Source organism: Bos taurus, chromosome 29 (assembly GCF_002263795.3).
Source record: "Bos taurus isolate L1 Dominette 01449 registration number 42190680 breed Hereford chromosome 29, ARS-UCD2.0, whole genome shotgun sequence".
In the NCBI taxonomy this organism is placed as follows: Eukaryota; Metazoa; Chordata; class Mammalia; order Artiodactyla; family Bovidae; genus Bos; species Bos taurus.
This window is the reverse complement of record NC_037356.1, coordinates 22,103,836-22,119,356: the sequence shown is the minus strand read 5'-3', so window position 1 is coordinate 22,119,356 and position 15,521 is coordinate 22,103,836. Positions and strand designations below refer to the sequence as shown.

The 15,521-nt window shown below is 37.3% G+C and overlaps 1 protein-coding gene across 6 annotated transcripts in view; it reads left to right on the top strand.

The window, feature by feature from the left end:
* Window positions 1-15,521, top strand: part of GAS2 (growth arrest specific 2) — a 179,955-nt gene that overhangs the window by 105,424 nt on the left and 59,010 nt on the right. For all 6 annotated transcript variants that reach the window (XM_024987320.2, XM_059883029.1, XM_005226733.5 and 3 more), the window contains 1 exon segment: window positions 6,097-6,204. In XM_024987320.2, the coding sequence (XP_024843088.1) occupies window positions 6,097-6,204 (108 nt within the window).

The following is a 15,521-nucleotide window of genomic DNA, read 5'->3' as shown; positions in this document are numbered from 1 at the left end:
ACATTATATATTGGTAAGAACAACTTTTCTTTTTTCTCAATTATACTTTTTTGATTAGACTTCATTTTTATTTTATTTTTTTTAATTTTATTTTATTTTTAAACTTTACATAATTTATTAGTTTTGCCAAATATCAAAATGAATCCATCACAGGTATACATGTGCTCCCCATCCTGAACCCTCCTCCCTCCTCCCTCCCCATACCATCCCTCTGGGTCGTCCCAGTGCACTAGCCACAAGCATCCAGTATCGTGCATTGAACCTGGACTGGCATCTCGTTTCATACATGATATTTTACATGGACTCTGTGGGAGAGGGAGAGGGTGGGAAGATTTGATTAGACTTCATTTAGAGTAAGATCTTCCTTTTAGTCTTTCTCTTATAAAAGTGTTTTTCTGGGACTACTCTGATCTTAGTCCTTTTCCTCTAAGCTGTTACCTTCATTCACTTTCTTTAAGGCATTATAGTCAGAGGTCTGGCCAGCATCACCCTTAACCTCCTTATGAATGAATTAGTGAATCAAATGAATATTTTAGTCCTCAAATTATGAGACCACTTTCTGGTGTATCTGACCCTGTTGACCACTCTGGTCTCGTAATTCTCCACAAGTATTATTGCTACCAGAAAGATCAACCTAAAGGGAATTCAGAATTGATTAAATTTTTATGGGAGCTCTATAATGTCCAGGGTAAAGCCCGCACTCATGTATGTGTCACATAAGGCCTCCATGTTGTGGCCGATTTTGTCTTTCCCAGCCTTTTTTACGCTCTGGGTTCATTCTTGCATAGTAATGTATCTATTGTAAACCTGTCCTCTAAGCCCAAATGCCCAAGGCTTATTTTATGCCCTGTGTTTTTCCTCATTTGCTGTCCTCACCCTGCTCACTTTTGGTTTCTACTTTTAGACACCCTTTCATCTTCTAAAATTCAGGCTGCACGGTCTTCTATAGAAAGTTTTCTTGGCATCTCTCATTCCCGGTAAAATTGACGAATGTGTCCTTGGTTCCTCAAGTGTTCTTATACATTTAGTGAAGTGTTTATCATGTTGGGCATAAATACCTGTTCTTCTCTAGGTACTGTCTTTGTTCTCAAAGACGAGGACCGTATTTTATTCAGCTATATCTAGTGCCATGCTAATTGGATACATTGTTAATGTGAGTAATCAAAGCTTGAAAAAGATTCTCCCTTTTTCTGTTTGTCTGGAATGGCCCTGTGCTCTGGAGAAAATGTGCATTTCTCAACTCTGCTGTAACTTAGCAGAAGGAGGAGGAGATGTTGCCCCTTGGGCTGTTTACCTGAGCCTGGGCAAAGTAGCTAGAATGGTTCCCTTTCTTCACCAGCTTATGTCCTGTGTGGCCACCCCTCATCCTTGAGAAGGGGAGAAGGACAGGGGAAGAAGGTGGTGAAACAACTACGAAAGGGATTTTGGAAAAGTTTTACCAATAATCCAGTTCAGAGCACATACATGAGTTAGGGACTGTCTTCAAAATGGCAAGACTCATTCTGTGGTTGCTCTCACTATGCCAGGCTCTGTTCTTGCAGCTGGAAACAAGGAAGGGGCTTTCTAGAAGCTTTAAACTCCCTTTACAGTTTTTCAGGGTTTGGGAACATAACCGTCTGTATAGTTAGGGGGTTTTCATCGAATGTAGGAAATGTGCTAAGTGGATTCTTATGTATTGTTGCCAGCTAGAATGCTGTGTGTGTGCAGTCCTCAAACCAGCATTTCTCAAAGAATGTTTAATCAAACACTCACACCACCAGATGGCCCATGGCATGAATAATTCCATGGGTAGGTTAGTTTAAGAAATACAGCTTACTGTAGTCCCTACCTAGAGTTTGGCAATGCATTCTGGCGTATGAAAGGCACTAATGAGTTCTATAATAAGATCTTGTTTAACCTGGAATTTTCCATGCCTTCTTTGGCCACAGAAGCCTCTTAAAGTCTCCTTCATACTACACTGGGGAAACTGCACTGAAATATTTGCATTCTGTTTAAGTGAGAGTTTTTCACCAAAGTGTTTTATGTCAGGGACAGTAGAACAGAGAGAAAAACCATTTGGGCCTCACTAATGGTTTAAATCAGAGCTTCATATGTCAAATATGAAAAGGAAATAGTTCATATGGCAACTGCTTCCCTGCATATGAGGCATAGATAGCCATTGGGGAGTTGCAATTCACATACTCCAACATGTGCTTTAGAATGGGGGTATAAAAATATTGCTTGCAAAGTTCCTGTCTTTATTTAATAATATTGAATATTTATACTCTAGAGATATTATTTACATCAAAAAAGAGGGAAAAAAGAATAAAGAAGAATAGTGAAGAAGAAAAAGAAAAAAGTGGAGAAAAGAGTAAAGAAAGAAGGAGGGGAAAAAAAAAAGAGACACAGACCCGTGTTAAAACGTCATATTCCAGTGAATAGTTCCAACAATAACTGCCAGTTTAGAAACTTTCAATGCATCTTCACATTTCCTTGTTTGACTTAGGAGATTTGTGGAAAATTGGGGGAAAAAATAGGTGACCCTTAATGTGGGTAATACATCCCACCTTCTTTAATCAAGCAAGACATCCTAAGAGGAACAGAACACAGTGGAGTCATTCAGATTAATTTATTCCCCAGATGTCCTGATAAAGTGACTCAGCTGTGATAAAATGATGGGGTCAGATTTAGTTCCCTTGTGTTGAGCCTGTTCCCACACAATGAGTTGAATACAGTTCTAAGAAACCAGTCTTACTTTCTTCCTCTTCTCCATCGACTTCCTCAGTCTGGGGATGAGAGATAGTATAATTCTGAGTAATCAGGCTCCTCTTGAAATCCCATTTCAGCAGAATACTGGCTGGGTTCCTGGCCAAAAACAGAACACCTGCCAGACTGACTTATCCCAAGGTAATGTAAGAAGCACAGGTGTCATCAGTCACTGTTTACTTAACAATATATTCCATTACCCACAGCCTGGCCTTGTCTCTTCCATTTCTGCCTCCAGCTCTCACACAACTACACAAAAGCCCGTGATTAAAAAAAAAAAAGCAAGTGTATTTTCAAAGCTTAGGAAGACATTAGAGAAGGACAGACCACTTGAGAAAATGTTTCTTGTATTTTATTTCATTTGATACCAACAGTTTCTGTATTTTGTCTAAAAACACTTCAAGATGGAAATACTTTCCATACACACTTGTGACTGTCATTTCTTAGCAGAGGAACCACTTGAATAGCAATTTAATGTCTGTTCAATTACTAAGCTGCAGAAAAGCTATGCCAAACATGAGTTTCTTAAGGTTTGGGCCATGTGCTTTTATGATGCTGATTGTTGGATATTTTTGGGGGGAGGTGGCCAAAGTCCTTCTCTTTTCCTCCATCCCTTCTCCTCCCCCTCCTTTCCTTCTTTTATCATGGAACTATTGTGGTGCTAAGAAAAGCTGTACTACTTCTAGCAATTGTTTTCAATAAACCCAATGTATTTACATATTTATTTATAGTTTTAAAACATGTTTATAAACACATATAAAAAGAGATACACATATTGGAATACTTAAAATGTCTACAACAGTACACATTCATTGGTCCTGTAACCTCACCTCCACCCCAGACTATGGTTCTGCATCATAGAAGGGAATGTCGTACTTCTTGTTCTATTATCGCCATCTTGTTCAAGAATATCTCTTAAAAAAAATTCCTAGGGATAGAATACTATTAATACTGGGGAAGTGGGTAGATGTATCAATAGCCCAAGTATCGTGCGGTAGGAAAAACTCAGAACTCAAAGACATGGGCCTAATCACTAACATAATTAGGTATGTCACTTTTTCAATGAAGGCCATCTCTAAAATTCTTTGAATCCAGTTGATCTGTCACACTAATTTGCTCTTGTGTCCTGTCTAAGTCCCTGTGCTTATTTATTCAATGTGTATTTATTGAACACATATTATATGCCATTAAGGCATTGTGTTTTATTTCAAGGATTAAAAACTAGAATGAAGTACTATCTCAGTCCTCAAGTAACTCACAATCTGGCAAAGAGACATGAAGGTGGACCAGCCACTGAGATGCAATGTGCTGTAACACAAACAAGTAACAAGAATTGTAGGTTTCTATGTTGACAGAATTAGGAATTCTAGAAGGAGCTGATGAAAATATATATCCTGAAATTGGTTCTCTTTTTCCCAGCAGTAGTGTTGGTTCTCCTTTCTAGGCATCCATGAGACATAATTGTATAGTTCTCTTTTTTTAAGATTTTTTTTTTTTATGTGGACCATTTTTAAAGTCTTTACTAAATTTGTTACAGTATTGCTTCTGTTTTGTACTTTGGTCCTTTTGGCCCTTGAGGCATGTGGGATCTTAGCTCTCTGACCAGGGATCGAACCCTCATTCCTTACCTTGGGAGTGCAGAGTGTTTAGCCACTGCACCACCAGCAAAGACCCCATAATTGTATAGCTCTTAAGATAAATTTTGCTTCAGGATCTCCCCACTTTTTCTAGCTTTCCCCTTTAATGTCTTATGCTTTCATACTTTCTGGAGCCTCACTTGTTATAGGGAAAGCAAGTGGTGTAAGTTCTTTATTCCAGCATGCAAGTGAGTTCCTGTGTTATCTTCCCACAGTTTTTGCTTAGTGGAGTGCTGATTGAAGTCAGACATCAAACTATTTGAAGAAATGATTGAATTTCTTTGATGACAAAATTCTAGGAATCATGTCTTTGTGGAAGTAAGGATTTGGATGAGGGGTATCCAAGCCAATTCCTCAGAATCTAAATTTATTCTATGCAGCTTCTCAAATGTAGGTTGAGCATGATTTAGATCTGCCATCTATGGAAACTTTGACTCAATACACAAGGTATTATTTTGCATTGTCTGGTTGCGAAAGTGAAAGTCACTCAGTTGTGTCCGACTCTTTGCGACCCCATGGGCGATACAGTCCATGGAATTCTCCAGGCCAGAATACTGGAGTGGGTAGCCTTTCCCTTCTCCAGGTGATCTTCCCAACCCACGGATCAAACCCAGGTCTCCCGCATTGCAGGTGGATTCTTTACCAGCTGAGCCGCCAGGGAAGCCCAAGAATACTGGAGTGGGTAGCCTATCCCTTTTCCAGCAGATCTTCCTGACCCAGGAATCAAACTGGGGTCTCCTGCATTGCAGGCAGATTCTTTACCAACTGAGCTATCAGGGAAGCCTCTATTGTCTGGTTGGTTGGTGACTTTAAGAGAGGACAGGTATGAGACACAACATGGGAGGTTCCCAACAAAAGAAAACATAAATAAACCTTATTCCTAAGATCATGGACTATATATCGTCTTTAGTAGTCACAACTATTTATAAGCATTTTGCATTTATCATTTAGTATTTGTATTTTTTAAAGAGTAGGGAGAACCCCATGGACAGAGAAGCCCTGCAATCTATAGGGTCACAAAGAATCAGACATGACTGAAGTGACTTAGCATGCATGCACATGGAGATAAAACAGAGAAAATTTGATAGTCAGACATGGATTCTATAAAATACATATAAACTGTAAGATACTGCTATGAGAATAGGTCTTGGAAGATGGGAATTACCGAGGAGTGAATTGCCAGATTAGTCTGGATGAATTAAAGATGACAAAAAGAGTTCAAAATAGGGTGAAGCAGTAGTCTCATTTTAAAATAATAATAACATTTAAACTCTCATTTATTTTGAAAATGGGTAAAATTAATATTAAAATTATGATAGGGAAGCATATACACTATGTTAATATAGATGCTGTTCCAGCCATCAGTAGACCTTCTTGGCAACGCAATGTACACAGTCTTCTTAATTCACTAAACATGAGACCCCAGCGCATCATCCCTACACTGCCAGTTGATTTGCTCCCGATTATCCTCTGGTATTATCATTGCAATCAGCCCACTTAGGCCTTCGTGCAGTTACTGGCCTGCACAAAGTGCCTTCAGGGCCTGACCTTTACATAGTTCAGGTTTAATATGAAATTTCTGTGCTCACATCATGTCCATAGGCTGATAGAGAACACATTCAAACGCGTTAATGGTTTAGGGGCCTTTGAACCCGTGAAACAAATTAAATGAATCTGATTAAGCAGAATGAACTTGCCAGCTCTTCTATTTCAGGTGAAGCGGATTTCTGAAGATCCTCCTTGCAAATGCCCAAGCAAGTTCTGCGTGGAAAGGCTCTCTCAAGGAAGATACCGCGTCGGAGAGAAGATCCTTTTTATTAGGGTAAATTTTCACTTTTCACTTGACAGCTTGTTCTCCTGAGCATGCACAGAACTGGAGTTGGGGGTTACAGGGAAAATATGACCAGTAACTAAGCAGGAACTTCCCAGGTGGTGCTTACAATTGGGTTTGAACATGAGATATGGAAATTTTTATTATCATACATAATTACTGCTGAGGCCTAAATAAATACAACTTTATCTTTTTACATATACACCAAACAGATCATAGAATCAAATTGAATGAGGAAGAGAAAAGAAAACAAATTCCTTTTTGGTCTAGGCATTTAGTTTCAAAGGAACTAAATCTGCTTCAATGGGTAATAAGAAACACTATTCTGCCCTGGTTTTCCATATCTTAAGTTTGGGAAATGATCAACCCATAGGTCCTGATAACTTTCAAATTATTTGAATATGACTTTTGAAAAAGTTTGGGTTATGAACCAGGGTGAGGAAAGTCAAAACTCATTACAATAGAGTGATTAAATGATGACTGCCATTATTTTAGTAGTTTTCTGGGTTAGAATAAAGAAATAGGGGGCCTGTGTCAATGAAAGATTTGGTGGCCTCTGGCCATTTTTCAGTCATCCTAATTAAAAATCTGACAATTTTTGATTGTAATTATTGACTTAATAAAGTAACATTTCAGGCTGTGATCTGCTTTGTTAATCATCAAGAGAATTTAATCTCTCAAAATGTTTGTTGCTTTCCCTAAGACGAAGAGAGAAACAATCCCTAAAAAACACTGACGTAGAAAGCACTATTCCTTAGAAAGTCATAATTGCACAATTCTTTTAATAATTCTGTATCTAACACATTTACTGCTGGTTTACTGTTTTCAGCATAAGCTAGAGTTAACAATTTCACATCTAACCAAATTCCAAAGTTTGTTGACAACACCCAATGACTTATGTATGGATTATGATTATTATGTATTTTTGTTGTTGTGAACACATTTTCTCATTATACTTTTGAGTCAGTACGATAACAAGCAATAAGAATGAAAAATTAGGAATGTGTATGGTTTACTGAGAAAGAACCCAGAAGACGTTTCTGCAGATGATATCTTCGCTAAGCGTATGCTTTATGTGGGTTTGTAGAAACCAATGTATGATTGGATACATTGCATACTTGGCTATCTAATGTTTACTTATGTAAATGCATCTATATGCTTATGTAGATATGTTGGTTTATATGCGCAAGTCTCTAAAGGTGAGGGAGAAATCTCTACCCAATATAAAGAATCCTTTAGTACAAGGGGATATCTCCAAGGTTTTTAACTGTCACTTTTAGGCAAATATGCTAATAATCCCCTGCTACAGTGGGAATTCTTGTTTCTAGTTTATCAAAAACAATTTCTCAAAGCCCCAGATTTGGCATTGTACCTTCCAATGAGCAGCACTGTTTTTGAACTACCTAATAACCCTGATGCTATCCCCTGAGGGATTGGGGGCAGGAGGAGAAGGGGACGACAGAGGATGAGATGGCTGGATGGTATCACCGACTCAATGGACATGAGTTTGGGTAAACTCCGGGAGTTGGTGATGGACAGGGAGGCCTGGCGTGCTGTGATTCACGGGGTCGCACAGAGTCAGACACGACTGAGCGACTGAACTGAACCGAATAGACCAACAAAGTTAAATGCAGTCGATTTCTGTCTATGGTACAGATACAAATTTGCTTTCTTCCAAGGTTTAAATATATCAATTATTTTTCACTGTCTTTGGAGTGATGATGAAACCTCCTTGTTGACTTCTGTAATAACAGAGATTTAGGTATTTCTATTTAGCCATGCTGTGTATCTTTGAAATGTAAACAGGTGGCTTTCAGCCTAATGTCATGATCTTGTGGAGGAGAGAGGTAAGAATTTTCCTTTGTTCTTTGTTCATTCACTTAGTTGGTAACTACCCAGGCCTCAAGTACTGAAAAATCACTTGGCAATATAAAGCTGTATAAGCTTGTAGGAAGGTTTTCAGAAATATGTCTTAGATGCCATGAAAATGTCTATACTATTTGATTTGTCAACCTCAATGCAACTCCATGTAAATATTTTAACGATACTATTCCATGTAAACAATCTAACAATAATTTTAAAAACTGGTCCTCAGATATGCAACAGTATCATCTGGGAAATGGTTAGAAATGCAAATTCTTGAGCCTGTCTCTGGACCTATTGAATCAGAAGCTCTGAGGGTGGGGCCCAGACACCTGTGCTTTAACAAGCCTTCTAGATGATTCTGATGCATCCTAAAGTTTGAAACCACTAATCTAAAAGAGAGAACTAACTGTATGAATGAAAAGATCTGGTTTTTAACAGTATAATTAGAAGTCACTTACATATCTGATCATGGAAGTATATAACCATTGAGGTACTAGGAATGATTATTTTAAAGACTTCTCTGTATCATGAGAAAACACTGAAGATACAATGTTAAGTGGGAAAACAGACTTTGAAATTGTATTTACATATAAAAATATCTGTGTATAAATCCAATATGATTAAGACTTAAAGGGAATAGGAATAATTGAAAATATTTTTTTAATTTTCAGAAGGCATTGTTATGAGTGAATGATTTTTTTCTGTTCTACATTTATTTCTGATGATATTAAAAATAAGGATTCTTTAAAAGAAGAGAAGTCAGCAACCTGATACAGTTGCAAATGTGAGAATAAATAAATGGACTTCTAAAATGTATCAGATTAATTAGCTCAGTGCTCATTTTTCTGATCTTTTATCTAAGCTTTTTATCTTCTGAACAAGAGTAGAGAGGTTTATTGGCACCATGGAGTTGTTTAGACCAGGGAGGGCTTTGCATTTTGTTGTGAACTTGTAGCATATTTTTCCTTGGATGAAGCTCTCATCTTTCCTTATTGTTCTTTACTATTTTATTTTTCCATTGTGAAAACTTACACAAATTGTTTGCAGTTAGCCCTAGGAAATGTATAAACATATTAATATAAATGCCCTTCTCTTTTCAGACCCCATCAGTGAGCCATATGCTCAGTTTTCTCCCTGCTGAAGTTTTAATGACTAAAAACTTTATAGTCATTAAGGTTTTTATCATTTGATGTCCCTTTCCTTCAAGGCTCAGTTTTTAGTGACATGCAAATAATCTAATACAATAAACTGACCTGTGCTAATGCATGAATTGGATGTAAATGACTCCAGTGAATAGAACTTCCATGGGGGGTAAGATCTTTACACTTAACACAGTGGTTCTCGTGTTCTGATAGTGGAGCATGAGGGCAAGCCAGTGGGCTCACATGTGGTGAAATAGCTGACTTTTTTTGTGCTTTGGGCACTAATACAATGAATAATTTTTTTGCTTAATTACGATTTACCACTACCCTAAATTTAGTGTTGTTCAAAATGTGTTTCAAGGATTTATAGTTCTAGAAGATGTTAAAAAATATTATTCATAAAGAAGAAGGGTAGGACCATGGGTTTAAACAGATTTCTTTAATAACTCTTATTACTGATAATTGCCTCTATTAGCCTCTATCTTAGCACCTGTGATATATCTCACTTTAACTTCTCAGTGCAATGTTGCCATTCTCATTGTACAGCTGAGAAGCACAGAGGTTGAGTAACTTCCCAGATTAGAAGCAAATAAGTGATGAAGCTCAGTTCAGTTCTATCACTCAGTCGCGTCTGACTCTTTGCGACCCCATAAGTGATGAAAGTAGGGAAAACCAAGAGATTATTCATGTATGACCTAAATAAAATCCCTTACAATTATACAGTGGGAGTGACAAATAGATTCAAGGGATTAGATCTGATAGATGGGGTGCCTAAAGAACTATGGACAGAGGTTTGTGACATCGTACAGGAGGCAGTGATCAAGACCATCCCCAAGAAAAAGAAATGGAAAAGGCAAAATGGTTGTCTGACGAGGCCTTAAAAATAGTTGTGAAAAGAAGAGAAGCAAAAGGCAAAGGAAGAAAGGAAAGATAACTCATTTGAATGCAGAGTTCCAAAGAATAGCAAGGAGAGATAAGAAAGCCTTCCTCAGTGATCAGTGCAAAGAAATAGAGGAAAACAACAGAATGGGAAAGACTAGAGATCTCTTCAAGAAAATTAGAGATACCAAGGGAACTTTTCATGCAAATATGGGCACAATAAAGGACAGAAATGGTATGAACCTAACAGAAGCAGAAGATATTAAGAAGAGGTGGCAAGAATATACAGAACTATACGAAAAAATCTTCATGACCCAGATAAACACGGTGGTGTGATCACTCACCTAGAACCAGAAATCCTGGAATGCGAAGTCAAGCGGGCCTTAGGAAGCATCACTGTGAACAAAGCTAGTGGAGGTGATGGAATTCCAGTTGGCTATTTCAAAGCTGAAAGATGATGCTGTGAAAGAGCTGCACTCAATATGCCAGCACATTTGGAAAACTCAGCAGTGGCCAGAGGACTAGAAAAGGTCAGCTTTCATTCCAGTTCCAAAGATAGGTAATGCCAAAGAATATTCAAACTACCACACAACTGCACTCATCTTACATGCTAGCAAAGTAATGCTCAAAATTCTCCAAGCCAGGCTTCAACAGTATGTGAACTGTGAACTTTCAGATATTCAAGCTGGATTTAGAAAAGGTAGAGGAACCAGAGATCAAATTGCCAACATATGTTGGATCTTTGAAAAAGCAAGAGAGTTCCAGAAAAACATCTACTTCTGCTTTATTCACTATGCCAAATCCTTTGTGTGGATCACAACAAACTGTGGACAATTCTTAAAGAGATGGGAATACCAGACCACCTGACCTCTCTTCTGAGAAATCTGTATGCAGGTCAAGAAGCAACAGTTAGAACTGGCCATGGAACAACAGACAGGTTCCAAATTGGGAAAGGAGTACGTCAAGGCTGTATATTGTCACCCTGCTTATCTAACTTATATGCAGCGTACATCATGAGAAACGCTGGGCTGGGTGAAGCACAAGCTGGAATCAAGACTGCCGGGAAAATATCAATAACCTCAGATATGCAGATGACACCACTCTTATGGGCAAAAAGTGAAGAAGAACTAAAAAGCTTCTTGATGAAAGTGAAAGAGGAGAGTGAAAAATTGGCTTAAAACTCAACATTCAGAAAACCAATCATGGCATCCGGTCCCATCACTTCATGGGAAATAGATGGGGAAACAGTGAGAGACTTTATTTTCTTGGGCTACAAAGTCACTGCAGATAGTGACTATAGCCATGAAATTAAAAGACACTTGCTCCTTGGAAGAAAATCTATGACCAACCTAGACAGTATATTAAAAAGCAGAGACATTACTTTACGAACAAAGTTTCATCTAGTCAAAGCTATGGTTATCCAGTAGTCATATATGGATGTGAGAGTTGGACTACAAACAAAGCTGAGTGCCAAAAAATTGATTCTTTTGAACTGTGGTGTTGGAGAAGACTCTTGAGAGTCCCTTGGACTTTAGGATGGCCTGGTTGGATCTCTCTGAAGGAAATCAGTCCTGAATATTCCTTAGAAGGACTGATGCTGAAGCTGAAACACCAGAGCTTTGACCACCTGATGTGAAGAACTGACTCATTTGAAAAGGCCCTGATGCTGGGAAAGATTGAAGGCAGGAGGAGAAGGGGACGACAGAGGATGAGATGGTTGGATGGCTTCACCAACTCAAAGGACATGAGTTTGAGTAAACTCTGGGAGTTGGTGATGGACAGGGAGGCCTGGTGTGCTGCAGTCCATGGGGTCACAAAGAGTTGGACACGACTGAGCAACTGAACTGAAGTGATGAAAGTAGGATTCAAAGGTCCAACTCCTGAATTTATACTCTTTAGCACTAAATAACAGAGAAGGCAATGGCACCCCACTCCAGTACTCTTGCCTGGCAAATCCCATGGTCCCAAGAGTTGGACACGACTGAGCGACTTCATTTTCACTTTTCACTTTCATGCATTGGAGAAGGAAATTCTCCAGTGTTCTTGCCTGGAGAATCCCAGGGATGGCAGAGCCTGGTGGGCTGGCATCTATGGGGTTGCACAGAGTCGGGCACGACTGAAGCGACTTAGTAGTAGTAGTAGTAACACTAAATAATACTGATTTATTTATCTGGGATTATCTGAGATTTCCTGGGGGGCTGAATATATTAATGTGATATATTAATCATGAGAATGAGATGTATTATGTAACATTTTCTGAATGTATCTGAACATGGAAATGGTCCCTATGCCACCTGTTTTCCCCAGAGCATTATCCTGGGCTAGGAGGTCATGAAAACATACTTTGGGAAAGACATTATCAATCAAATCAATTAAAAAAGAATTTGTAACATAAAATTATATGAAAGTTTTCTGCAGTTTGCCAGAGTTAAAATCTATTTATATCAAAGTGTGGCTTCCCAGGTGGCATAGTGGTAAAGAATCTGTCTGCCAGTGCAGAAGTAGGAGACATGAGTTTGATCCTTGGGTTGGGAAGATCCCCTGGAGTAGGAAATGGCAGCTCACTCCAGTATTCTTGCCTGGAAACGTCCCATGGACAGAGGAGCCTGGCAGGCTCTACAGCCCATGGAGTTGCAAAAAGTTGGACAAGACTGAGTACACATGCATACACATATCAAAGTATTTCTAAGAAATGTTGAAGTTATACTGTTTTATATGTAAATTCCATTTGGAAATTATGATTCAAGCAAATGCCTGGAAAACTTTAAAAGAAAGGCAGCTAAAATTTAATAAACATCATTTGTACCAGGCATTATAATAGGTGCTTTATGTACATTGTCTCACTGACTTCTCTACCACTGAGCTGGGAAAATGTTTTTATCCTTTTGTTATACATGAAAAGACAAAGACTTAATTATGGTTAGGGTCTTAAGTAAATAGTATGATGGACAAAATCTAAGTTTTGACTCCCAAATCCATAACATACTCCATTCTAAGCTCCCTGCCTATGACATGTCCATTAGATGCAGATTTTTATTCACAAGGTTAGTCCTGTAAAAAGGACTTGCACCTTTTTCCAATAAGTTTAAGGCCCAACTATATAGTAGTGTATTCCTATATCATTTTTACTTTACAAATATTCAGATACAAAAAGTATTACAATTGCATAATCAATAGTACTATGCAGTGTAAGGCAAAGGATTTAATTTGTTTGCCTGACTGTATTGTGGTAGTAATAAAAATTATAGTAATTATTAGGTGTTTACCTGTATGTCAGACACTATTCAAAATGGTTTATATGGCCTATATAAGACAATAAGATATCTTACTTTCCACCATTATATCTTATTTATTTATTTATTTTAATTGAAGGATAATTGCTTTACAGAATTTTTGATGGGAGGGAGGTTCAAGAGGGAAGGGACCTATGGATTCCCATGTTCATACCTATGGCTGACTCATGTTGATATTTGGAAGAAAACATCATTATATCTTATATCTTTTTCGAGGAAGTCAAAAGATAATTTTTTACATTGCTAATATAGTTTTCTTGTCTTTTTACTAATTATTGATATTTTAAGTGGATTAATATTATTTTAAGACATTTTAATAGCAGATTTTTATAATTGGGTAAACCATATCAGTTTTCATTCTAACACTCTGAAGCGTCTGAATATTTTTTTCTTCATATTTTAAGAAATCTGACTACTTAGGAAGCCTAAAGAAAAGGCAATGAATAATTTCACTGGAACTCAGCAAAGGGATTTGAAATGTTATGCAGTCACCTTCATTATACTAGTTTTGAATTAAGTCATCACAAATCAATGGAAAAGCCACACACATTATTATTGATTCTTTGTAATTTCTTCTTTACTATAAGAAATCTTCAGGGTTATACCTCTGTGTAGAAAACAACTCACTATAATAAGCCAAGCAAAAGAGGTACCAGAGCTCTGTTGCTATAGCAACCCAACCTGGCAATGTCTTCTGGGACTTGCTCTAAGGGAAGGGCCAATGATAGGGAGTAATGTGACTTTCTTTTCTGCTCTTATGACATATATTGATTTACTGTGAATAAAAAGTAACATGGTTCAAATTGCATACCTTTCCTGGTAATGAAAAATGGGCTCTTGTATAAAAATGACAAGGAGTTTTAAACAAGTAGCAAGGAGTAAAACTTTCATTTATCTTAGTGGAAACATTGCATAAACAGCCCTTCCTCAGTAGTTGAATGTTGAAAATTCATTTTCTTGAATAGCAAGGATATAAATATTTCATATAATTTAGCAATTTATGGGAGCAGCGATTAGGATTTCAAAACTGTCTAATGGGTTATATTACTTTTAGGGAAAAAATGGTCAGGTTTGCCTCTGATACATGTATAAAATCTCAAAGCATTTATAATGTTCTAATCCATGATGAAAGAAACATGGCTGCTATTACGGCATGAATATTTCCAGACTGAGTACCTTTCTTTGCCCAAATGCCTCAAAACTGAACACTAATTCAGGTAAAGCAAGCAAGAACATTTAAAATGTATTCAAACACTTTAAGATTTCTTCTTAATAATGTCTTTGCTCCATTAAAGACACTCTCATTTCTTTGTAATTTATTCATGTTCAATGAGGCTGGCCCAATAGGATATAATTTACACTTTGGTAACACATCTCTCAAAGGACTTTGCAAATGTTAATGTCTTCTTAACCTCTTCTTTCAGAGAAAAGTATATATCTTGGATGAATGCAAAATAAACAAATAGTGATTGACCACAGCTATAAAAAAAATCAGCTGAATGGATGTTAACCTTTCTGAAATTTATTCCTTGAGAATGAAAACCTTTAAACATAGAAAAACTATGTTCTAATCATAGACTTTGTCCATGATTGCACCCAATACTACATTTGACACTAAATTGGAAAACAATAAAAAAACACAACTTGATATCTCTTAAAATAATTGAAAGAGTAATATATCTGGGCCATTCTCTATATTCCTATTTAAGTTAGAGAAGTATATCAAGTGTGAAGAACAATAAATAAATGAGTTCAAAACCAAAAACTCTTTTCCTTGAGAATTTGCCAATATTTGCCACTTAGCAGTGAGTAGATTTTTAAAAAAAATATTATGTCTACCTTTTAGCTGAACTGGTAAGCATTTTTACTTATATCCAACTGGATCAGCAAAGTTTACCACGCCTTTAAGTTGTACAATACATGCGTGACTCTATTTCACCTTGAATCATTTTCTTTTGCCATTCCACTACATCTAGAATAAATGGATAATATTTTTTACTAGCCACAAATAAAATTATGTAAACTTACAAAAACATTGGAAAAGTAAGCATCTTCAATTGAGGAAATACATAGGACCTATGATTTTTATTCCCACTTTCTGCATTGCTGTGCCTTCCTGCCATTGAGA